At 38.3% G+C, this 26,046-nt stretch overlaps 1 protein-coding gene across 2 annotated transcripts in view; it reads left to right on the forward strand.

The window, feature by feature from the left end:
* LOC128665795 (beta-1,4 N-acetylgalactosaminyltransferase 2-like) overlaps positions 1–25,318 on the forward strand; it is a 325,846-nt gene extending 300,528 nt beyond the window's left edge. The window contains exons 10-11 of one of the 2 annotated variants that reach the window (XM_053719997.1): positions 765–987; positions 22,190–25,318. In XM_053719997.1, coding sequence (XP_053575972.1) covers positions 765–987; positions 22,190–22,389 — 423 coding nt within the window. In that variant the 3' untranslated portion in view covers positions 22,390–25,318. The remainder of the gene's footprint in view (positions 1–764; positions 988–22,189) is intronic. The other variant, XM_053719998.1, reaches the window with a different exon arrangement.
* Positions 25,319–26,046: the final 728 nt, after the last annotated feature.

The following is a 26,046-nucleotide window of genomic DNA, read 5'->3' on the forward strand; positions in this document are numbered from 1 at the left end:
AACAGCAGTTAAACTCTTTTGCAAAATAAAATAAAAAAATACTAAAAATGGCTCCTTAGGGGTCTTCTCCTGCGGATTTTTTTTTTAGTATAGGGTTAGGAAAATAACTTTATCACTGATACCCTTTTCAGGGAATCTCTTTTAAGGATGTTTTTTTTGAAAGGGGGTTCCTTTGGTTTTAGTATAGGGAATGTTTTAGGCAGAAGAGCTAATAACTTTTACTAGGGCATTGTGTGACAAATGCCTCAGGGCAATTTGCAGAGAATGTTTTAGTGCTAGTTTAGGCATTTTTAAGTTAGGAGTTAGGTTAGGGGTTCTTGGAGGTTAGCTGTTAGGAGGTTAGAGGTTATTTTGATGTGGGGGTTGTAGCAGATAGGGGGTTAATCGAGTAGGGTGTATTTTGCAAAGGGGTGTTGTGGCGGTTTAGGGGTTAATATTGTAGGAAGTTTATTGCAGTGGGAATTGTAGTGGTTTAGGGGTTAATAGTGTAGTGGGGTAATTTGCCGTGGGCTATGTGGCGGTTTAGGAGTTAATAGTGTAGGGAGCTTATTGCGGCAGGGGTTATAGTGGTCAAGAGACAGGATTAGAGGAATGAGAACAGAGAGAACAATGTCAAATATTGTAAATGGTGAGTATTTCATACCTATGTTCTGCCTTGTGTTTGTAAAATGTCCTTTTAGCACAACCTGATATAACCTACTGATAACTTATAAAAAGGCAGAAGACACCTTAGCAGTTGATAAATTCTCTCAATATTCACACAGGTTGGGGGAAGTGTAGATAACACTGCTTTCAAGTTCAGAATCGTGTACCAAGAAGGAGATGAAGAGGGTGATTGCCTTTATAGAAGAGACGGTTATTACCACAATTTGGAAGGTTTCCCGAATTGCGTGGTAGCAAGCGGGGTAGTGAACTTCTTCATGGCTCATGCGCGTCGTGTCCTGGCAGCAGGATTTGACCCTAAACTAAACAGGGTGGCTCACTCAGGTAAGGACCACAAACTAAGAATGACAAATTGTGATAACATTATTTTAAAAACAATGTAAAAAATACTGTATAGCTGCAAGCAGCAATAGAGTTGCCCAAGCGCATCGCCTTTGCAATGCCATATGAGCAGCTAAGTCACAACATAAAGTTGTACAGCAAGTTTCACAACTCTATCATAAGTGGTTGCAAAGAAAACTAATTTTTGAAATGTAAGTGTAGACCAATTCGGCTGCCACACCATGTGACCAATTCTTTGAACATGAACAATTGTGACTCTAGGCCGCAATATAAGATTATACAGCAAATTTCACAGCTCGAATGTAAGCGGTTGCAAAGAAACAAATGGCTAGATTACGAGTTTTGCGTTAGCCTTAAAAAGCAGCGTTGAGAGGTCCCAACGCTGCTTTTTAACGCCCGCTGGTATTACGAGTCTGGCAGGTACAGGTGTACCGCTCACTTTTTTTCCCGCGACTCGAGCTTACCGCAAATCCACTTACGTAAATTGCGTATCCTATCTTTTTAATGGGATTTTCCTAACGCCGGTATTACGAGTCTTGGAAAAAGTGAGCGGTAGACTCTCTCCTGTCAAGACTCCTACCGCATTTAAAAGTCAGTAGTTAAGAGTTTTATGGGCTAACGCCGTAACATAAAACTCTTAACTAAAGTGCTAAAAGGTGCACTAACACCCATAAACTACCTATTAACCCCTAAACCGAGCCCCCCCCCACATCGCAAACACTTAAATACGTTTTTTAACCCCTAATCTGCCGACCAGACATCGCCGCCACTTCAATAAATATATTAACCCCTAAACCGCCGCACTCTCGCCTCGCAAACATTAGTTACATTTTATTAACCCCTAATCTGCCGTCCCTAACATTGCCGACACCTATCTACATTTATTAACCCCTAATCTGCTGCCCCCAACGTCGCCGCAACTATATTAAATGTATTAACCCATAAACCTAAGTCTAACCCTAACCCTAACACCCCCCCTAACTTAAATATAATTTAAAATAATCTAAATAAAATTACTACAATTAACTAAATTATTCCTATTTAAAACTAAATACTTACTTATAAAATAAACCCTAAGATAGCTACAATATAACTAATAGCTTAGGGTTTATATTTATTTTACAGGCAACTTTGTATTTATTTTAACTAGGTAGAATAGTTATTAAATAGTTATTAACTATTTAATAGCTACCTAGCTAAAATAAGTACAAATATACCTGTAAAATAAAATATAACCTATGTTACAATTACACCTAACACTACACTATCATTAAATAAATTAACTAAATTAACTACAATTAATTACAATTAAATTAAATAAACTAAAGTACAAAAAAAAACCCACTAAATTACAGAAAATAATAAAATAATTACAATTTTTTAAACTAATTACACCTAATCTAATCCCCCTAATAAAATAAAAAAGCCCCCCAAAATAAAAAAAATCCCTACCCTATACTAAATTACAAATAGCCCTTAAAATGGCTTTTTGTGGGGCATTGCCCCAAAGTAATCAGCTCTTTTACCTGTAAAAAAATACAATACCCCCCAACATTAAAACCCACCACCCACACACCCAACCCTACTCTAAAACCCACCCAATCCCCCCTTAATAAAACCTAACACTAACCCCCTGAAGATCACCCTACCTTGAGAAGTCTTCACCCAGCCGGGCACAAGTGGTCCTCCAGACGGTCCGAAGTCTTCATCCTATCCGGGCAGAAGAGGTCTTCCAGATGGCCAGAAGTCTTCATCCAGACGGCATCTTCTATCTTCATCCATCCGGAGCGGAGCGGGTCCATCTTCAAGATATCTGACACGGAGCATCCTCTTCTTCCGACGACTAACACTAAATGACGGTACCTTTAAGTGACGTCATCCAAGATGGCGTCCCTTCAATTCCGATTGGCTGATAGAATTCTATCAGCCAATCGGAATTAAAGTAGAAAAATTCCTATTGGCTGATCCAATCAGCCAATAGGATTGAAGTTCAATCCTATTGGCTGATCCAATCAATAGGATTTTTTCTACCTTAATTCCGATTGGCTGATAGAATTTTATCAGCCAATTGGAATTGAAGGGATGCCATCTTGGATGATGTCACTTAAAGGTACCGTCATTTAGTGTTAGTCATCGGAAAGAAGAGGATGCTCCGTGTCGGATGTCTTGAAGATGGACTTGCTCTGCTCCGGATGGGTGATGCCGCCTGGATGAAGACTTCTGGCCATCTGGAGGACCTCTTCTGCCCGGATAGGATGAAGACTTCAGACCGTCTGGAGGACCAGTTCTGCCCGGCTGGGTGAAGACTTCTCAAGGTAGGGTGATCTTCAGTGGCTTAGGGTTAGGTTAAGGGGGGATTGGGTGGGTTTAGAGTAGGGTTGGGTGTGTGGGTGGTGGGTTTTAATGTTGGGGGTATTGTATTTTTTTTACAGGTAAAAGAGCTGATTACTTTGGGGTAATGCCCCGCAAAAAGCCCTTTTAAGGGCTATTTGTAATTTAGTATAGGGTAGGGATTTTTTTTATTTTGGGGGGCTTTTTTATTTTATTAGGGGGGGTTAGATTAGGTGTAATTAGTTTAAATTTCTTGTTTTATTTTATTATTTTCTGTAATTTAGTGTGGGGGGGGTCGTACTTTAGTTTATTTAATTGTAATTAATTGTAGTTAATTTAGGAAATTAATTTAATTATAGTGTAGTGTTAGGTGTAATTGTAACTTAGGTTAGGTTTTATTTTACAGGTACATTTGTACTTATTTTAGCTAGGTAGGTATTAAATAGTTAATAACTATTTAATAACTATTCTACCTAGTTAAAATAAATACAAAGTTGCCTGTAAAATAAAAATAAACCTTGAGATAGCTACAATGTAACTATTAGTTATATTGTAGCTAGCTTAGGGTTTATTTTATAGGTAAGTATTTCGTTTTGCATAGGAATTATTTAGTTAATAATAGTAATTTTATTTATATTTATTTAAATTATATTTAAGTTAGGGGGTGTTAGGGTTAGACTTAGGTTTAGGGGTTAATATATTTATTATAGTGGCGGCAACGTTGTGGGCGGCAGATTAAGGGTTAATAAATTTAGTTAGGTTGCGGCGACATTGGGGGCGGCAGATTAGGGGTTAATAAATATAATGTAGGGTTCGGCGATGCTGGGGCAGCAGATTAGGGATTAATAAGTATAATGTAGGTGGCGACACTGTCCGGAGCAGCAGATTAGGGGTTAATAATATAATGCAGGTGGCGACGATGTCGGGGGCAGAAGATTAGGGATTAATAAGTGTAAGATTAGGGGTGTTTAGACTCGGGGTTCATGTTAGGGTGTTAGGTGTAGACATAAATGTATTTTTCCATAGGAATCAATGGGGCTGCGTTAGGAGCTGAACGCTGCTTTTTTGCAGGTGTTAGGTTTTTTTCCAGCCGAATCTGCCCCAATGATTCCTATGGGGAAATCGGGCACAAGCACGTTTTGCCTGCTCACCACTACCGTAAGCTGCGCTGGTATTGAGCTGAGATGTGGAGCTAAATTTTGATCTTCGCTCACTTTTTTTGCGGCTAACGCCGGGTTTAAAAAGAACCGTAATACCAGCGTTGTTTGTAGGTGAGTGGTGAGCTTAAACTGCTCGTTAGCCCCGCAACCCTTACCGACAAAAACTCGTAATCTAGCCAAAAATTTCCAATTTTTTTAGCAAATCAAGATGGCTGCTGTACCATGTGATCAGCTTCGCCTTTGCAATGCACACAATCAGCTATGTCACTATGAAACAAATGTTTAAACATTTCACGTAAACCAAGATTGTTGCCAGACCATGTGACCTAGAGCCTCTATATTACTCTCAAAAGTACTCACCATAGTTGCTAATAAATATGGCAAAATTTAGGCATTTTTGTGAAATGTTTTTGTTTTATTATCAATTGGAAATATTGTTAAGCATTTTTGAACTATTCAAAATGACTGCTAAACCACATGACCGACTGACTTCTCTTAAACAAATCTAAATATTGGTCATAAGATAACCCTAGAAACATATTTTCAGATCTCTATCATAAGCGGTTTCTGAGAAGAACATTTTTGTTGTTTTTTTTAAATCCTGCAAACAAAAAGGTCACTGTACCATGTGATATATGGCTTTAATATTGTACATACTAAAGCTCACCATAGATCGCTACAATTTGCTACATTGACTGCAATATTGTCCTTGGGGAGTCATGACTATGGGTAAATATGTGTCTACTACATTGTAATATATTTAAAAATAATGGTGTAAGACTAGCACTGTGTAATAATATGGAATAAAAGATATAGTACAATGTGGTGAAGGGTCCAAGGAAACCTCAAAGGAAGGGATAAAATATATATGGTGTAGTCCTGTTAAATAATAGAAGCAGACTGGGCTATACAGGACTTTAGTCACATGAAACAGAGCTAATCACTGAGCTATCAGGTTTTAAGCAAAATCAATTAATTTTCCTAATGAACACTCAGCAGCCGGACAAATCAAGGAAAATATTTATTTTAAAGCACGTAAAAACAAGCTTAATACTCAGGACATATAGGACTAGAATTCCCCGCACACAGTTCAATGTAGAAGAGAACACCGACTGGCAATCAGCATTCTATCTCAATCTTGGAACTGACGCCAAGACAAGTGTAAACTGTCTGCCTCTAAACTCTCCAACGTACGTTTCACCAAAAATCTCTTGGCTTTGTCAAGGAGTGTATTATAGTTGAATGGAGTAAAAATAATTCATAAAGTGCAAATTTACACAATTAAATGACCATGAAAAGGTGAACAGCTCATAGCAGCCATGTTGATAATGGAAAATCCTTGCAAGGAGCACATATTCAAAATTGCAAATCATAGCACAGATGTTTGAAGATTTTTGAACAATCCAAGACACCATAAGACTAATGCACTTGCCTTGAACAATCTTTAATCTAGGTCACAACAGAAGATCACACAGCAAGTTTCACATCTATAACCTAAGCGGTTCCACATAAGAAGATTTTCAAGTGTTTGTTGAAATTAGTCGCAAAAAGCAAAATGGCTGCCAGATCGTTTGACCTATTACCTTAATATTACAAAAGATTATGCACTCATAGATCTCTACCATTATGTGTTTATTATAAGCATTTGAACAAAGTGGCGGAATAAAAATAATAATAATACTAAAAATAATAAATAAATTATAATAATACTAATCTTAACAAAAACAATCGCCTAGATTACAAGTCTTGTGTTAGCTTTAAAAAGCTGCGTTGAGAGGTCCCAATGCTGCTTTTTAGCACCCGCTGGTATTACGAGTCTGGCAGGTACAGGTGTATCGCTCACTTTTTTTCCGTGACTCGAGCATACCGCAAATCCCCTTACATCAATTGTGTATCCTATCTTTTCAATGGGATTTTCCTAACGCCGGTATTACGAGTCTTGGAAGAAGTGAGCGGTAGACCCTCTCCTGTCAAGACTCCTACTGCATTTAAAAGTCAGTAGTTAAGAGTTTTATGGGCTAACGCCGTAACATAAAACTTTTAACTAAAGTGCTAAAAAGTACACTCAACACCCATAAACTACCTATTAACCCCTAAACCGAGGCCCCCCCGCACATCGCAAACACTTAAATAAATTTTTTAACCCCTAATCTGCCGACCAGACATCGCCGGCACTGTAATAAATATATTAACCCCTAAACCACCGCACTCCCGCATTGCAAACACTATTTAAATATTATTAACCCCTAATCTGCCATCCCTAACATCGCCGCCACCTAACTACACTTATTAACCCCTAATCTGCCGTCCCCAACGTCGCCACCACTACATTAAATGTATTAACCCCTAAACCTAAGTCTAACCCTAACCCCCCTAACTTAAATATAATTTAAAATTATCTAAAAATACTACAATTAAATAAATTATTCCTATTTAAAACTACATACTTACCTATAAAATAAACCCTAAGCTAGCTACAATATAACTAATAGTTACATTGTATCTATCTTAGGGTTTATTTTTATTTTACAGGCAAGTTTATATTTATTTTAACTAGGTACAATAGTTTTTAAATAGTTATTAACTATTTAATAACTTCCTAGTTAAAATAAAGACAATTTTACCTGCAAAATAAACCCTAACCTAAGTTACAATTACACCTAACACTACACTATAATGAAATAAATTACCTAAATTAACTACAATTAATTACAATTAAATAAACTAAAGTATGGAAACAAAACACTAAATTACAGAAAATAATAAAATAATTACAAGAATTTTAAACTAATTACACCTAATCAAATCCCCCTAATAAAATAAAAAAAAAAAATTATAAAAATCCCTACCCTATACTAAATTACAAATAGCCCTTAAAAGGGCCTTTTGCGGGGCATTGCCCCAAATTAATCAGCTCTTTTACCTGTAAAAAAAATTACAATACCCCACCCAACATTAAAACCCACACCCACACACCCAAACCTACTCTAAAACCCACCCAATCCCCCCTTAATAATACCTAATACTACCCCCGGATGCAATCAGCCAATAGGATTGAACTCACATTCTATTGGCTGATTGGAACAGCCAATAGAATGCAAGCTCAATCCTATTGGCTGATTGGATCAGCTAATAGGATTTTTTTCTACCTTAATTCCGATTGGCTGATAGAATTCTATCAGCCAATCAGAATTGAAGGGACGCCATCTTGGATGACGTCACTTAAAGGTACCGTAATTTAGTGTTAGTCGTCAGATGGAAGAGGATGCTCCGCTTCGGATGGCTTGAAGATGGACCCGCTCCGCTCCGGATGGATGAAGATAGAAGATGCCGTCTGGATGAAGACTTCTGCCCATCTGGAGGTCCTCTTCTGCCCGGATCGGATGAAGACTTCTGGCCGTCTGAAGGACCACTTCTGCCCGGTTGGGTGAAGACGTCTCAAGGTAGGGTGATCTTCAAGAGGTTAGTGTTAGGTTTTATTAAGGGGGGATTGGGTGGGTTTTAGAGTAGGTTTGGGTGTGTGGGTGGTGGGTTTTAATGTTGGGGGGGTATTGTATTTTTTTTACAGGTAAAAGCTGATTACTTTGGGGCAATGCCCCACAAAAGGCCCTTTTAAGGGCTATTTGTAATTTAGTATAGGGTAGGGATTTTTATTATTTTGGGGGGCTTTTTTATTTTATTAGGGGGATTAGATTAGGTGTAATTAGTTTAAAATTCTTGTAATTATTTTATTATTTTCTGTAATTTAGTGTTTGTTTTTTTCGTACTTTAGTTTATTTAATTCAATTGTAATTAATTGTAGTTAATTTAGTTAATTTATTTAATTATAGTGTAGTGTTAGGTGCAATTGTAACTTAGGTTAGGGTTTATTTTACAGGTAAATTTGTACTTATTTTAACTAGGAAGTTATTAAATAGTTAATCACTATTTAATAACTATTGTACCTAGTTAAAATAAATTTAAAGTTGCCTGTAAAATAAAAATAAATCCTAAGATGGCTACAATGTAACTATTAGTTATATTGTTGCTATCTTAGGGTTTATTTTATAGGTAAGTATTAAGTTTTAAATAGGAATAATTTAGTTAATAATAGTAATTTTATTTAGATGTATTTAAATTATATTTAAGTTAGGGGGGTGTTAGGGTTAGACTTAGATTTAGGGGTTAATAACTTTATTATAGTGGCGGCGACATTGGCGGCGGCGGCGGCAGATTAGGGGTTAATAAGTGTAGTTAGGTGGCGGCAATATTGGGGTGGTAGAGTAGGGGTTAATAAATAAAAAGTAGGTGTCGGCGATGTTGGGGGCAGCAGATTAGGGGTTCATAGGGATAATGTAGGTGGTGGCAGTATTCGGGGCGGCAGATTAATAAGGGTTAATAAGTGTAAGATTAGGGGTGTTTAGACTCGGGGTTCATGTTAGGGTGTTAGGTGTAGACATAAAATGTGTTTCCCCATAGGAATCAATGGGACTGCGTTAGGAGCTGAACGCTGCTTTTTTGCAGGTGTTAGGTTTTTTTTCAGCCGGCTCTGCCCCATTGATTCCTATGGGGAAATCGTACACAAGCACGTTTTGCCAGCTCACCGCTACTGTAAGCAGCGCTGGTATTGAGGTGAGATGTGGAGCTAAATTCTGCTCTATGCTCACCTTTTTGCGGCTAACGCCGGGTTTAAAAGAACAGTAATACCAGCGTTACTTTAGGTGAGCGGTGAGGGAAAACTGTGTGTTAGCCACGCACACCATTACCGACAAAAACTCGTAATCTAGCCGAATGTGTCCATACAGAGCTTGCACGGGGTTGGCACATGTCTAGTATTGGACTAGTCAATCCATTATTTTAATGCACTGTTCAGTAAAATCTATATAAAAAATGCCCCTTTTTATTTCCCTTTCATTTACGTATACAGCATTTCATCACTGCACATGCACCACATTATTTTGCATCTACAATGCCACTTTTTTCTTCAAGTTTACTTATTTGAGGCCTAAGGCTTCAGTCCAATGCTCAACATTCGGTAGCACAATGCATAGAAGTAGTAGGTCTCATGGTTGCTGCTTCGTATGCTATACCGTTTGCTCGCTTTCATCTGAGCCCACAATAGTTGTGTATGCTCAAACAATGGAATGGGGACCATTCAGATCTGTTGCAGGTCAGCTGGATGCCCAAATAAGAGAATCTCACTTGGTGGCCGTCTCTAACTCCAGCTCTGCTAGGGACGTGTTTCCATCGCCATCTTGGGTGATTATCACAACATATGTGAGTCTGTCCAAATGGGGTGCTGTGTGGGGTTCTCTTAGAGCACAAGGAACTTTGTGTCAGGAGTAATGTCCCTTCCAATCAACATTATCGTATTGAGAGCAATTTATAATGTGCTTCTAGTGTGGCCTCAGCTTAGTTCTATCAGTTATATACCATATATATTCCAATCGGACAGCATCTTTACCGTGGCCTATATCAACCATCAAGGTGGCACATGGAGCTCTCTGACGATGCAGGAGGTGTCTCGAATCCTGCTGTGGGTTGAGAGACATCAATGTCAAATTGCACTTATTTACATCCCAGATATGGATAATTGGGAAGGGGATTTTCTGAGCAGGCAGACTCTACACTTAGGGGAGTTGTCACTCAATCAGGAGGTGTTCCTGGAGATTACTCGCAGATGGGGTGCTCCAAAAATAGACCTGATGGGTTCCCACTTCAATGCCAAGCTCCCGAGATACGGATCGAGAGCTAGTGGATCATCAGGCAGAGCTAGTGGACACTCTAGCAGTCCCCTGGAACTTCAACCAAGTGTATCGGTTCCCACCGATTGTTTTCTTGCCCTTAGTGGTCACTCGGATTAAGCAGAAGGAAATACCGACAATTCTGATAGTTCCTGCGTGGCCACCCAGAACTTAGTATGCAGATCTAGAGAACATATCTTCTGCTCCTCCTTTGCGGTTGATTCTAAATCAGGACTTACTAGTTCAAGGTCAGTTCTTTTACCAAAACCTAGATATTTTGAGGCTGACTGCCTGGAGATTCATTTTGGCTCAGAGAGACTTCTCTGACAAAGTGATTGATACTTGTATTCCAGACACATTTACTACAAGGTCTGGGAGACTTATCTACACTGGTGTGACCAGAGTGTTTTTTCTTTTTCTTTTTTTTTTGCGTAGAGTGAAGACTCTGCATATCTTACAGTTTCTCCAGAATGGCTTGGAAAAGGGCCTGTCGGCCAGCTTTATTAAGCATCAGATCTCTGCACTTTCTGTTCTGTTTAATATTAAGGACTAGTTTCCATTGAGCCATTAAAAATGGAGTTGTAGGCTACCAAAGTGGCTGACAGCTAAAAAGTAACTTACAGCTCCATGTTAGTATCAGGTTTCCATTGAAATATTGTGAGCATTGCGTGCAGTCACTCTTTTCGTGTAGGTATAAGTTAACGTTGTGTTAACGCTTCCATCAGACATCGGATTTCTTGAGAATTAATTTATTGCTATGGTAACCGACCTTACACTATGGTACTCGATCACATATATGGCGCCGCATACAAGAGCGGCCTGTATATTTTACCCATCATCCACTGTTTTTACTCCCATAAACTAACATAGAACCTGCGTTGCAAGTCAGTATCATATATTCAGCGCAAGCGAGTATATGAGTACCGTAACTCCCTAAAAGCCCTCCAAAATATAAATAAAGCAGAAAAAGTTCCCTCAGACACAAGAGTAAATACTCGTCTGTGTAAATTAATAATAATATTGCAATCCAGCAGTCAGTCCAAAGTGACATATATAAAAAAAAGTATAACCTCTCAAGTTCATATAGTAGTTACAATTTACACACCTTGAGATCTATATAAATAGCGCCCCATTTGTAAATATCCACAGCTTTCAGTGGGTCCGTTTGTGTATATGTATAAATTTACTTCTTGATATAACTATATTGAAGCAGTCTCTTTTAAGAAAAACACACTTTCATTCCTTCTCACAGAATCTTCAGAACCCCTAAAGTGCCAACCGTGCCAATAATGTAGGTAGTAAGTAAAAATGACAGGCTTCTCACCAGTATACAACATGCAGTTGTACCGCTCCCAGACTCCGGTCTGTCCACACTACGCGGCTGAGCGATTGTCCTTGTTCACGTGGGGCCGATGACGTCACTGTTCTAGTGACCGCGCCTCCTTGTTGCGTATGCACCGGTTGCTTAGGGGTTCTCGCGGAACTCAAATCCGGCTGTGTTTAAGTAATTGAATCCAATGGAGAAATAGTAAAAGTGACAGGTAAAAGTGTAGTTGGTCTTATACACGATATCCTATGAGTACAACAGTTCCAGAATACATTATTTGGATCTTGAATTGAAAATGTAGTCCTCAGGTGTTATTACCTCTGAGGTGTATAGGCAATAGCCTTCTACACGCCAGAAGTTGCCACCCTTGCCATGTCCCTTATTCAGTAGCCAAGGGACAGTTTGTCCATTTAAAACGAAATTGTACACTACCGAACCGTTTTGAAAAGCATGCAGATGATCTACAAAATAGGCTCCTGGAGAGGGGATATGGCATGAGTGTGATTAAAAGAGCTAGACAGGAGGTGGCTAGTTTAGACAGAAAATCCCTTCTCAGGGATGTGAATACGAACAAAAATAAGTCAATGAATAAATTAAGTTTTGTGACTGACTATTCCAATCAATACCAGCAGATTTGTGGAATAATACGTAAGCATTTCAGGTTACTGGTGGCAGAGGATTCCTTGGTGGAAACAGTTAGCAATGGCTGTAGGTTCTCCTATAGGCGAAGTAGAACTGTTGGGAATGTTGTTTCACCCTCCCAACTGAGGAAATCTGGGCCTAGATCAGAACCCTCCTCATGGCTAAGACACACAGGAACATTCAGATGTGGATACTCAAATTGTAAGGCATGTGAGCATGTCCAAGTGGGTACTACCTTTGGCTCTACAGTTAAGGGAGAGACTTTTAACATAGCAGAATGTCTGAATTGCCGAGCAACATATTGTATTTATTTGCTCTGGTGCTCCCACTGCAATCTGCAGTACGTAGGGTTGACCACTAGGGAGGTAAGATCTCGCATTCACGAACATTTATCCATTATAAATGTGGGCAAAATCAGTACACCCCTAGTGGATCACTTTGTCAAGAAGCATGCTAAAAATTGTGATTACCTAAGATGGATAATCATGGAGAAGGTTAAACCACATAAGAGAGGAGGGGATAAATTCCAAATATTGTCCAGCCAAGAGATGTATTGGATATTCAGACTTCGGACCAAGTTACCTCTGAACTCTGAATATGATTTCATCAATTATTGGAATTGACTGCCCTGATCTGCTCAAATGAGATCATCCCCCACATAGATGAGCTTTGAAAATAATAAAGTTATATTCTGGGGTTACTTCACTGCAATTTTTGTAGTATTGTATATATACAGGTATATTGAATTAGCGTATGTGTATATATTCCTAAGCTATTATTATCTTACTATCTAATATGTTCTTTCATTCATTAGAATCTGTTATTGATCAACATGTAAGTTACATCTACTATGGTAAAGACGTCCCTGCTCACTAGTACTGTTATAATGGAAACTATATTAGAATAAGTGAGATATATTCCTTGATAAATACTAAATAAAAGATAAAAGTCATCCTTGGGGCCTCAATTTAAAATTTAAATATTAATTGGAATTTTATTTTGCCTAAATTTTGAAACAATCTTATGTTTAAGGAGTATATTACAATGTATTACTTACTTTGTATAATGTTATACTTAGCAATGTTATTTTAAACTTTATACTATGGCATTTAATCGGTTCTTTTATGGTACTTTGTAACAGATCAAATCTACTATTCATTGATAATACAATGTATCCCCTGTACCTTTAAATGTGAACACCATGTAATTTTATATGACCAATCAGAGCCCAGTGTGGGCTTTTTAAACTTGTACACTAATGGAAGTTTTTAAGGACTATGAATACGGCTCACGCCGAAACATGTTAGTCTTTGTCAGTTAAGGGGAATGTTGTCCCATCACCTTTTAATTTATTTCCAATAAAGTTTTGTTTTTTATTACTTTTGTTTACTGGCGATCTTCCTTTTGAACTTTTTCCCCTAAAAGCCCTAACAAACACTGAACGCATGCACAGTATGTACCTCTCAACTGCCATCCCCCCACCGCAATAACTAATAAATGTATTAACCCCTAATCCCCCAACTCCCACATCGCAAAGTATCTAATATATAGAAACAAACCAGCGCCTATGAAAGGCTAAAAAACCCAAAGAATGGATACAGTATGTTTTCTCAAAAAATAATGAATTTATTAGGATCAGGAATATTTTACTTTAAGTCAAAATCACAATCATAAGATTAATTAAAATTATATGTATATAAAAAAAAAACGGTTCCATAAGATATGTTTTTATCAAAATGCCCAAGTTTTAAAACAAGAAGGTGGTTGGCCAACCGAATATAAAACAAAATAGTACATGTATCGCAAGTACCTTGCTTTTTAAAAACTCTGAAGTTGCATAAAAAGATACAATAAAAAGAAACAATAAATATTGTGATGTTGAGTTGTGATTCTATATACTATCACTCACAATATAGTAACGAGGAACCTCCGCTACGTTGCTGTGTAGCCTTTACACTTTGGTATAAAATATCTGTAAACAATGTGATAATGGTTTCCCAATTGCTGAATACAATAGGTCGATTATCAGACACCAAGTAGCTCCTTATGTCTATGGGAGTAACAGGTGGCAAATAGAGAGTCCATACTTTTTCGAATATCCAAAAAGTTCCAAATAGTACCTGGGTTCCGTGTACAAGTGCACTTGTTCCTGGGTTGTTGAGGTAAATCAGTTACCTGGTCCGCTGATGGTTTGTAGTCTTCGCCGGTTATGGAGCCGTCAAGAGAATTTTCAGCGTTCTCCCGCTGTGTGAACAGAGACCGTGCCTTCTCCAGAAGGGGCTCTGATTGGTTCACTTCTTGGGGGTGTTGTCACTCTGACGATATTGACGGCTCTGCGGCAGTGATCCCTTGTCGGTCTGTGAATCTCTGTATGGAGTTGTAAGCAACGCGTTTCCGATTAACTTAATCAGCCTTTCTCAAGCTTGCGATACATGTACTATTTTTTTTTATATTAGGTTGGCCAACCACCTTCTTGTTTTAAAACTTGGGCATTTTGATAAAAACATATCTTATGGAACCGTTTTTTATATACATATAATTTTAATTAATCTTATGATTGTGATTTTGACTTAAAGTAAAATATTCCTGATCCTAATAAATTCATTATTTTTTGAGAAAACATACTGTATCCATTCTTTGGGTTTTTTAGCCTTTCATAGGCGCTGGTTTGTTTCTATCTAACTTCCTACTATTGATTATCCACAGGGGATTTGAGGAAAACCCCACTGAACATACCAGTTTACACCCTCCATCTTGCGCCATCTATAAAGATCTACTCACTTACAAGTATCTAATATATACCTAGATTGCGAGTTTTGCGCTATACCGGGTGCATAAATATTGCACTTTCCATAGCTCTGCTATTACGAGTTACTGAAAAACCTCCTTGTGCTGTGCGTTATGGTGCGTTAAGCTCCATACCGCACAAAAGGGCTGAGTTTACACGCTTTGCCCCATAGTCATCAATGGAGAGAAAGTGATAGAAAAAAAAAATTACACCTTCGATCGTGTAATGGCAAATCACCATAACGCAACCCCATTGATGTCTATAAGGGAAAGAAAGTTACATTTAAAACCTAACACCCTAACGTTAACCCCTAGTCTAAACACCCCTAATCCACCGCCCCTGACATTGCTGACACTAATTAAAGTTATTAACTCTATGACCTGTTTATATCAAATGCTTTCACACTTTTAGCAATTACCAAAACCTAGCTATCTTCTTCTGACACTGTTTCCATTGCTGCTCTCACACATGGTGGTCTCCACTTTAGCCATACCCCGAGGCCAGGTGAGAAACATGGCGGTGGTGTTGGGATCCTGCTCTCCCCCTCCTGCACTTATCAGTACCTACCTCCAATCCCATCTCTCTCCTTGTCCTCCTTTGAAGGCCACTTTATTCGCCTGTTCTCCCCCCTCTCCCTCAGAGTAGCAGTCATCTTTCGCCCTCCTGGACCGCCCTCCCAATTTCTTGACAACTTTGCCACCTGGCCTCCTCACTTTCTCTCTACAAATATACCAACCATAATCCTTGGGGACTTCAACATTCCCATTGACAACCCATCTGCCCCTGCTGTCTCTAAACTTCTTTCACTAACATCCTCTTTCGGTCTCTCACAATCTACCCTTTTCCCTACTCACGTAATGGACACTCCATCGACCTGGTATTTTTCTATCTCTGCTCTATATCTGACCTAAACTGTTGCCCTTTTCCCATTTCAGACCATCACCTGGTCACCTATAATATAAATGCAGCAGCTAAATCCACTTCTCCATCCCGCCCCCGCACCTGTAGAAATCTACACACTGTGGATCCTCTCCAATTTTCAAAAATCATTCAAGATCTTCTCCCTCACACTTTCACTATAACCTGCCCTGATCTCGCTACAGCCCACTATAACAAAACTCTCTCCTCTGCACTAGACACTCTTGCCCCTCCCCAACTGACCAAAACATCACACCGTCAGTTACAGCCCTGGCACTCTCAGCAAACACGCTATATGCAAAAATGCTCCCGTACTACTGAGCATGCCTGGAGAAAAAAACATTCTGAACCTGATTTCATACACTATAAGTTTATTCTTCATTCATACACTTCTGCCCTTCATTTAGCCAAGCAAACCTATTTCTCTTCTCTCATATCAAGTCTTTCCTAAAACCCTAAATGACTCTTCTCCACCCTTAACTCTCTCCTCTACCCACCTGCTCCACCACCCTTATCCGTCTTTAGTGCTCAGGACCTGGCAGACTTTTTAAACAAAACACATACTATCCAAAACAACATCCCAACACCAACCTGCAAACTTCCAACAACAGGCCCAGTTACTCCCTCTGCCACCCTCTGCATTTTCCATCCAGCCACTGAGAGTAAAGTCTCTTTGCTACTATCTTCCTCATGCCTCAGTACCTGCCCGCTTGACTATATCCCTTCCCATCTAATACCCCCCAGTCTTCCACCCTCATACCTGCTCTCACTCACATCTTCAACCTATCTATCTCTACAGGTTAATTTCCATCTTCTTTCAAACATGCAAAGGTCACTCCCATACTCAAAAACCCTCCCTTGACACTAAGTCTCCTGAAAGCTACCGCCCCATATCACTGCTTTTACTAACATCAAAACTCCTTGAAAAACTAGTTTACAATCACCTAACCCACTTCCTGTCCACCAACTCCTTGCTTGACCCCCTGCAATCTGGATTCTGCCCCAAAAACTCAACTGAGACTGTCCTTACCAAGGTTACTAATGATCTTCTTTCTGCTAAAAGTAATAGCCACTACTCCATACTCATCTTACTTTACCTCTCAGCTGCCTTTGACACAGTTGACTACCCTCTCCTCCTACAGACCCTTAGCTATTTTGGCCTCTGTGATACTGCTCATTCTTGGATTCACTCTTATCATTCTCACAGGTCTTTTTCTGTGTCATTTGTTGGTGACTCCTCCTCTCCAGTGCCTCTGTCTGTTGGAGTACCTCAAGGATCTATTCTGGGTCCTCTACTCTTCTCCATTTATACTTCTTCACTGGGTAAACTTATCAAAAGTTATGGCTTCAAATACCACCTTATGCTGATGACACCCAAATCTACCTTTCCACACATGCTCTCTCTCCCTCTGTCCTTTCTTATGTCAGTAACTGCTTATCTGGTATTTCTTCCTGGATGGCCTCTCACCACCTTAAGATTAACATGTCCAAGACTGAGCTCCTTCTAATCCCCCCTCAAGCTCTACACCAACTTTTGACTTTTCTATCTCGGTTGACGGCATCACCATCTCCCCATCGCCCCAAGTCCGCTGCCTCGGAGTTACACTTGACTCAAATCTATCCTTCATCCCCCATATCCAATTCACTTTCTTCATCCTGCCACAACCACCTACGCAATATTTCCAAGATTCGCCCTTTTCTGAGCGCTAACACCACAAAGCAAATAATCCACTCCCTTGTTATTTCCCGACTTGACTACTGCAATAACCTACATACTGGCCTTCCTCTTTCCCACCTCTCCCCTTCAATCCATCCTAAATGCCTCTGCCAGGCTAATCCACATTTCCTGTTGCTCTGTATCTGCTGCACCTCTCTGCAAGTCCCTTCATTGGTCTCCATTCACAGCAGAATTAGATTCAAAATTCTCACCCTTTCATACAAAGCTCTCACCAACACCGCTCCCCACTACCTATCCTCTCTAATCAACATGTATACTCCAGCCCACCCATTAAAATCCAATAATGACCTGTTCCTTGCATCTGCAACTATCACCTCCTCTCATGCTAGATGGCAGGACTTCTGTCATGCAGCACCTACCCTCTGGAACACTCTCCCTCATCCTGTCAGGCTTTTCCCTAATCTTTCTTCTTTAAATGCTCCCTGAAGACTTTTTTGTTCAGAGAAGTCTTCCACCCAACTCAATAATACATTAATTTCACTTACCTAACATTTCCCTCATCTAACTCTGCATTAACATCTTTTTCAATCTTGCAGTCCTCACCTCCTGTTTCTCAACCTCCTACCCTTCTAGATTGTAAGTTCCCATGGGAAAGGGCATTCAGCACTTTTACTGTGCCAATCCCTAATATATAAAAAAACACCCATTTTTTTTAAAAAAAAAACACTAACACTAACCCCAGAATATCTACTCACAGTTCCTGAAGTCCGGTCATACACCCTCATCCAGGTGGAGAGAAGTCTTCATCCAGGCGGTGACATCTTCCTCCATCGCAGGACCAATTTCTATCTTCATCCCGATGTCACGGAGCTATGGAGGCACAGAGGGGGGGTTGGTTGGGTGAGGGGTTTTACTGTTGGGGGACTTTGTATTTTTTGTAGGTAAAAGAGCTTTTTAACTTAAGGCAATGCCCTACCAAAAGGCCCTTTTAAGAGCTATTGGTAGTTTATTGTAGGTTAGGGGGTGTTTTTATTTTGGGGGGCTTTTTATTTTTATAGGGCTATTAGATTAGGTGTAATTCTTTTTATTTTTGATAATTTTGTTTGTTATTTTTTGTAATCTTAGAGTTTTTTATTTTTCATAATTTTAGTGTTTATTATTTTTTGTAATGTTAGATTGTGTTAGGTTTTTTAAAATTTGTAATTTAGGTTTATTAATTAGTTTTTTTTCATTTTATTAGAATAGCTATGTTAGGTTAATTTACATTTTAATCTTAGTTTTTTTAATTCACAGGTACGTTTTTATTTATTTTAAGATAGTTATATTGTAACTTTTAATTTAAAGTTAGGGGGCTGTTAGGTTTAGGGGTTAATAGTTTAATTTAGTGTTTTGTGATGTGGGGGGCTGGCGGTTTAGGGGTTAATAGGTAGTTTATGGGTGTTAGTGTAATTTGTAGCATTTTAGTTATGAGTTTTGTGAAACATTTTTGTTTTGCAAAATCCATAACTACTGGTCTCAAATCACGGAATGGATCGTGTCGGTATATGCTGTAACGCAAACATTTTAGCCGGACCACACAACCTGTAATACAGCACTACGGAAAATCCTGCACTCAAACGTAATTTTTTGAGTGTGGAATGGAGGGTTGCAGGAAAGTTATACCGCAGTGACTTGTAATATGCGTTACCGGCTATTCCACACGCAATGGCAAAATTTTCAGCGTTAATAGCCATACCGGATCATAACGCAAAACTCGTAATTTAGGTGAAAGTTATTAACCCCTAATCCGCCATCACCCACAATGCAAAGTACTTGATTAACCTATTAATCCCTAATCCGCCAACCCCCCACAATGCAAAGTATCAATCTAATCACTAAGCCCCCTAACCTAAGACCCCCTAAATTAACCACAATTAGCTACATTTACAGAAAATAAAAAAAGACTAACTTTAAAAATTAATATAAATATAAATGACCAAAAATAAAAAAATCCTATCTTTACATGAAAAAAACCTAAGTTTACATAAAAAAACACTAAGATTAAATTAAAAGAAAAAACTAAGATTACAAAAAATAAAAAAAAAATCTAGGATTACAGAAAAAAATAAACAAAATTATACAAAATATTTTTTTAAACCTAATATTATTACCCTATAAAAACAACCCCCCAAAAATAAAAACACCCCCTAAGCTAACACTAAACTTCCAATAGCCCTTAAAAGGGCCTTTTGTAGGGCATTGCCCTACGTTTAACAGCTCTTTTACATTGAAAAATACAAATTAACCCCTAATAGTAGAACACCCTATCCCCAAAATAAAAAAGACCTAACTCTACCTACCTTGCATTCCTATTGGCTGAAAATTTTAAATCAGCCAATAGGATGAGCGCTACTTAAATCCTATTGGCCGATTTGAGCATCCAATAGGATTTAAGTAGCTCTCATCCTATTGGGTAATTTTAAATTTTCGGCCAATAGGAATGCAAGGTACCCCAATATAAAACGGGTACCTCGCATTCAATCTTCAGTGTGCAGTGGACGATCCCATGAAGAGGAACCTCCACGTTGGATGTCTGCACCGTCACCGATCCTGCTCCGCTCTGTGCCGCCTTTGCTCCACTCCATCTGGATGAAGAAAGAAGATTGTCCCTTGCTGGATGCAGATGAAGCTGCCTGGAAGAAGACCTTCACCACTGGACTTCAGGAATGGTGAGCCTTTATGTTGGGGTTAGTGTTAGTTTTTTTTTTTACATTTTTGGGTGGGTTTTCTTTTTAGATTAGGGCTTTTTATTTTTTTTGGGGGTTTACTTTTTGTGAGGCGGGTTAGATTTCAATGGGAAATAGGTCTCAAAAAGCTCCTTTTGCCTATTTTACACCTAGTTGAACTAGGTGTAATTTTTCTTAATATAGCGACAGCCTTCGACAGTGTATTAACGGTTTGCGCTTTCATAGGAAACGGCCTCTAATACTTTCTATGGGACACCAAAATGTTTTTGGCAGCCAGACTGTCATTGGTATAATGCGCCATTGGAAGCAGTCGTTAACCGAAATTGCTTCCGACAGCATATTTATCGTTTTGTGAGCGCACACAAACCTACAGCTCAATGGAAACGAGCCCTAAGTTGGCTCGTTTGCCAGATGTTCAGGAGTTTGTTCAGGCCCTAGCCCACATATGACCTGTTTTCAAACCTGTTAAAACCATGGAGCCTCAATTTAGTTCCTAAAGTTCTTCAGAGAGCCTCTGCATGCTGCTGATATTAAGTTAATCACTTGGAAAGTGATTTTTTTTTTCTTTTTTGCTATTTCCTCTGCTTGCAGATTGTCAGAGTTATCGCCTTTAATGTGTGATCCTCCATACCTAGTGATCCATCAAGATAATACTCACAACATTAACCAGTAGATTGTGGTTTCTCCTCTTTGTCCCAATCTGTCATCCTCTAAGGAGAGGTTGTCACATAACATGGATGTGGTCAGGGCATTGAAGTTCTACCTTCACGCTACTAAGCAGTACCGTCAGTCATCTTCTTATTCATTCTGTATACTGGCAAGCGCAAAGGGCAGAAGGCCTCAGATATTACTATTTCGTTTTGGTTGCAAAGTTTGATTCACATAGCTTACAAGGAGGTGGATCAGGAGCCCCCTTCAAGAATCACAGCACATTCTAATCATGCAGTAACTACTTCTTGGGCCTTCAAAAATGAGGCCTCAGTTGAACAGATTTGCAAGGCTGTAACATTCTTTGATGCACACTTTCACAAAGTTCTAAATATTTGATGTTTTTGCCTCAGTAGAGGCATCTTTTGGGAGAAGGGTTCTACAAGCGTTGGTGCCTAGTGATTAGTACTGCCTTCCCTTCTTTACCCTTCCAAACATTCGTGAACTTCACAGCTTGGGTATTGGTTTCCTATAGGTTATGAATGTTCTTGTGGACTCTCTCTTCCAATAGAAGGAAAATAGAATGTATGCTTCCCTGATAAATTAATTTCCTTCTTGGCAGTGAGAGTCCACAAACGCACCCTAAGGAAAATTGTGTAGTAGCGGCAGTCCTTGGCATCTCTGTACCCCTTGGACCTCTCTTCACCTTTCCTTATCCTCGGCCTGAACTCCTGAAAGGGTAGGGGAAGTGGGAGGGATATTCAATAGGTTATGAATGTTTTCGTGGACTCTCACTGCCAAGAAGGAAATTAATTTATCAGGTAAGCATAAATTTTATTTTTGTAGTTATCATCACACTGGAAATTGATTCCAGTCATCTAAGTCAAATTAATAGATAAAAATCAAACCAAAGACTGCACAACTTTACAATATATAGCTTAGGTTTAAAGGACAGAGATCATAGGTTCAAGTATCATGTTTGTTCAGAGCTTAGTAACTACAGGAATTCCAGAATACCTGGTACACTATAAAAATGTATTCCACTCTTTATATACAAATATGATAGCTTTTTAGTTTTATATTATTGCTCTAACATTTTCCAAAACAAAGTCAAACAATTTTCCAAAAGTAAAAGAGTTTAAGCACAATTATTGATTCTTTCAAAGTGTAGTTCTGATATTCTTGATAACATGAAAATATTTAAACCTTTTTGACATTAATCATTGTTGTTGTTCTTCCATAGAGTTTTTCGTAGACGCATTCGGAAGCCTAAGAGTTGGTTCTTGCAGCGACGTAGTAGCTGGTCACCAACAACGCACTCCAGCACAAACGGACAATGAGAAAAAATATGTTGTGTTTCGACAAGATACTCATGAACAAATGAACTTTAAAATGAATTTGCTTTATTTTAAGCATAATCTGAAGTGCTACACTTATAAATGATTTTCACAATTTTTTTTATTTTTTTTACAGGGACCAAATATTAACTATATTTTAATCATTTACTTGAGTAACATCAAATCTACTCTCGTATAATAGTTTATTCAGATTTATTAATTCCACCATAAATTATTGATATTATTATAAATCATATATCTCATTGGTTCTATCTCACATCAATTATAAAAAAGCACTCATGTGATTAGTTTACTCTAGTCCTGAACAAGACTGGTCAATCAATTTGTTCAATCAGTCATTTCAACTAATAGATAAAGTTTTAGAAAAATATCTATTCCATTGTGAAATTCTAGTGGATAAATAGTTTGATACCATTAGTATCTCAGTCCTTTGATAAATAACTAGCAGTCTACTTGTCATTCAAATATGTCACCAACTGAAGAAGAGCAAGTTATTCTTTGTTATTATGTGGTGTTGTCTTCTCTGTCTTTTGTTCTGCTTGACTTATACATTCTATGTTTATATAAGATATGTTTGTAAGTGATATTGACATAGCTCACATGTACAGCTCTAACATATACTGATTGCTGTCTTTATAGTGATTATAAATAGAAATACCTTGCTATTGTATCCTATATGGAACCATTGTTATCAGTGTTGGTTCTATGAGGGTGAGTTGTGTACAAAATAAGCCCAAGCTTTTTCTTTGTGCCCCTGTTGGGCTGAGGAAAAAAATAACAACCCTGGAACAAAATGCTCCAATTACAGAACACCTGTAACTCCACCTCCACTCACCCTGACTCCTCCCACTGTCTTGCGGAAAATATACTTGTTTTGTTTCTGGCAACATGGGCAGCAGGTTTATTTTTGGTACCCAAGACCCATGAGAAGTGCTTATCCCTTTAGCCCATGAGAAGCGCTTATCCTTTTAGCCCATGAGAAGCGCTTATCCCTTTAGCCCATGAGAAGCGCTTATCGCTTTAGCCCATGAGAAGCGCTTATCCCTTTAGCCCACGAGAAGTGCTTATCCCTTTTGGGGGCATATTTATCAAGCTCCGTATGGAAGTTATGAAGCAAAGCAACGGTCTAAAGATCGAATACGATCGGGTTGATTGACACCCCCTGCTAGTGCTCGATTGGCCGCAAATCTACAGGGGGCGACATTGCTCCAGCAGTTCAAAAGAACTGCTGGTGCAATGATAAATGCCGACAGCATATGCTATTGACATTTATCGATGTGCCGCGATGTGCAGCGGACATGATACGTTACTTCGTATCATGTCCACTTGCAAATTGATAAATAAACCCTTATATCTTCTCTGCAAGGATAAAGCAGCTGTATGTGGGCTGTGCTGGGTGAGATGAACAAATGATTATATATATAAGGCAGTTATTAACCCATGGACTAGATACAGCAGAAATCTCTAATACAGAGACTAAAGCATTGTATGGTTACGGCACATTTGTTGTAGCGACTTTTATTGCCCTGATTATTCTCACAACTCATTTACTTAGGGACAGTACGGTATATGTGGCACAATAAATAATAATTACTATTACTAGCCATCAGGGGGAGTTTCTGACCTATCTATATAACACTGGTGCCTGTATTAAATAGTTCCAAGTATTATAAACTCCCTAAACCTAACCACCATTGATCCTATCTTCTAAGTCAGTTAACCCTAACCATTAACATCATCATGATCTTTCCAGAATGTATACAAGTGTAAGGGCTACAAAAAAATTAGTTATATCTACGAGCTGGAAGGAATCCCACATTAAACTCATCAATAATTTTTATATCACCCCAGCACGTCTAATGAGAATGTTTCCAGCGCAATTAGTTAGATGTTCTCGGTGTTCCTATCCGAAAGCGGATGTCCTCCATATGTTCTATTTTTGTCCTAAAATGTTGCAGATTTGGGAGAAGCTTACTTTCTGGATTAACAAACTATACAAGACAAATTTATACTTGTCACCTGAATTGGTTATTCTTTTAAAGACACAAATAATTAATTTAGGTATTCAAGATAAAGTACTAAATACACTTATACTACTGATAAGACACCTTATAGTAAAGAACTGGAAAGCTACAGTAGCTCCTCCTCTCTCCATGATAATAAAAGAAATTCAAAACCAAATCATTTTTTAATCTTATCACTTGAAGAGTGCTAAGGAAAATAAAATAAAAAGATTTTTACTAGGATGGTTACCGATAAGTAAAACATATACTCTTCAGATTCAGAAAAAGATTCTATACCCCTTTCTAAGCACTGAGTCATTTGCTGAATTGGTTGTCCTAGATGAATTTCCAGCTGATTGGTACTCACTCCACAGACAGGGTTAGTACCCAGGATTCGTAAACTTTAGAGTATAGAGATATGAGAACTTAAACCGGTACTACTATTTCTCTAAATACTAGTAATAAGTAGGGGAGGGAGAGAGGGAGAGAGTTCAGGGGACCCCTTTCCTTGCCCAGTATCCCTTTTTTTTTTTTTTTTCTCCTTTGTCCTTTTCAGGCAGAGGGTCCACATTGGATAAATATAGTGAGGGTGGATTGACCAAAAGCCAAATGAAGATGGTTGCTTTTTTATTTGTGGTTTATTTAAGTTAGGCATGTTTGTACTTACCCCCACACAAGAGAGTATACCTGGATTAGAATGTCAAGATGTTTAACCTTGTTAGAGTTGATTATTGCATCTGTATAACAATACCCCTTGTGGTTTTTACTTTTTTTTTTCTTCTCTCCCCTTCTCCTTTATATAATGTGAAAACTCCAGCAATATTATGATAGATTATAATGATATACCTGTTTAGTTGCAATGTTAAAATCAAAGGTATTTACAAGGTAATTGTATTATTTCTTTGCGATTTCATTATGTGTTTCTTATGTTTGTTTGTTTTTTAGCAAGGCATTAATTCTGTTTATATGATTCATTGCTGGCGATAAAATAAAGAATATAAAAAAAAAAAACATCATCATGCCAAACAGTGCATACTGAGTTCTCCGGATGCCCCACTTCAATTAACACTAAACAGCTACTGTCCCCAATATAAGTAGGCCTAAATGATCTCAATAACCAACATTGCCCAACAATACTCTCATAACTATGATCCTCTTTCCAAACCCCTCATAACTGCCAACACCATACACAATCCCATAAAACAGTCCCATTATCAGACGCAGATAACATTTATCAACACAAGAACAGTATGTGCTATTCTGAGAAATGTTGTAAGTTAAATAAATAAAAACCCTATGCTAGTAACAATTGCTTTAGGGGTAAAATATAATTTTCATGAATTAACCTCTGACAAACTTCTGCATTCACCAGCTTTGTTTGGTTGCCATAGAGACCACCTTTTATTATGACCGCACTGCTTAGAGTAATTATTTTTAGGGTTTCTCCTTGAGACCCTGACAACATGCACCACTCAGTACCACCAAAGGAACTCCTACATCTGTCCTCATTCCAGCTTCTATCACTTTTGTCCAAATTTGTGATTGTCAGTATATGGCCGGGATATAATACAATATATTTAATAATTATTCTTTAAAATAAACCCCCAATAAAATGCATATACAAAACAATTAAAATTAATGTAAATTCCTAAATTCTTTATATTAGTTAAAATTTATAGACACATTGAATTATATTTATAGAAAACCAGATATGAATCAAATTATACAGGCTTAAATTG

The sequence above is a fragment of the Bombina bombina genome, chromosome 7, assembly GCF_027579735.1.
Source record: "Bombina bombina isolate aBomBom1 chromosome 7, aBomBom1.pri, whole genome shotgun sequence".
Taxonomy (NCBI): Eukaryota; Metazoa; Chordata; class Amphibia; order Anura; family Bombinatoridae; genus Bombina; species Bombina bombina.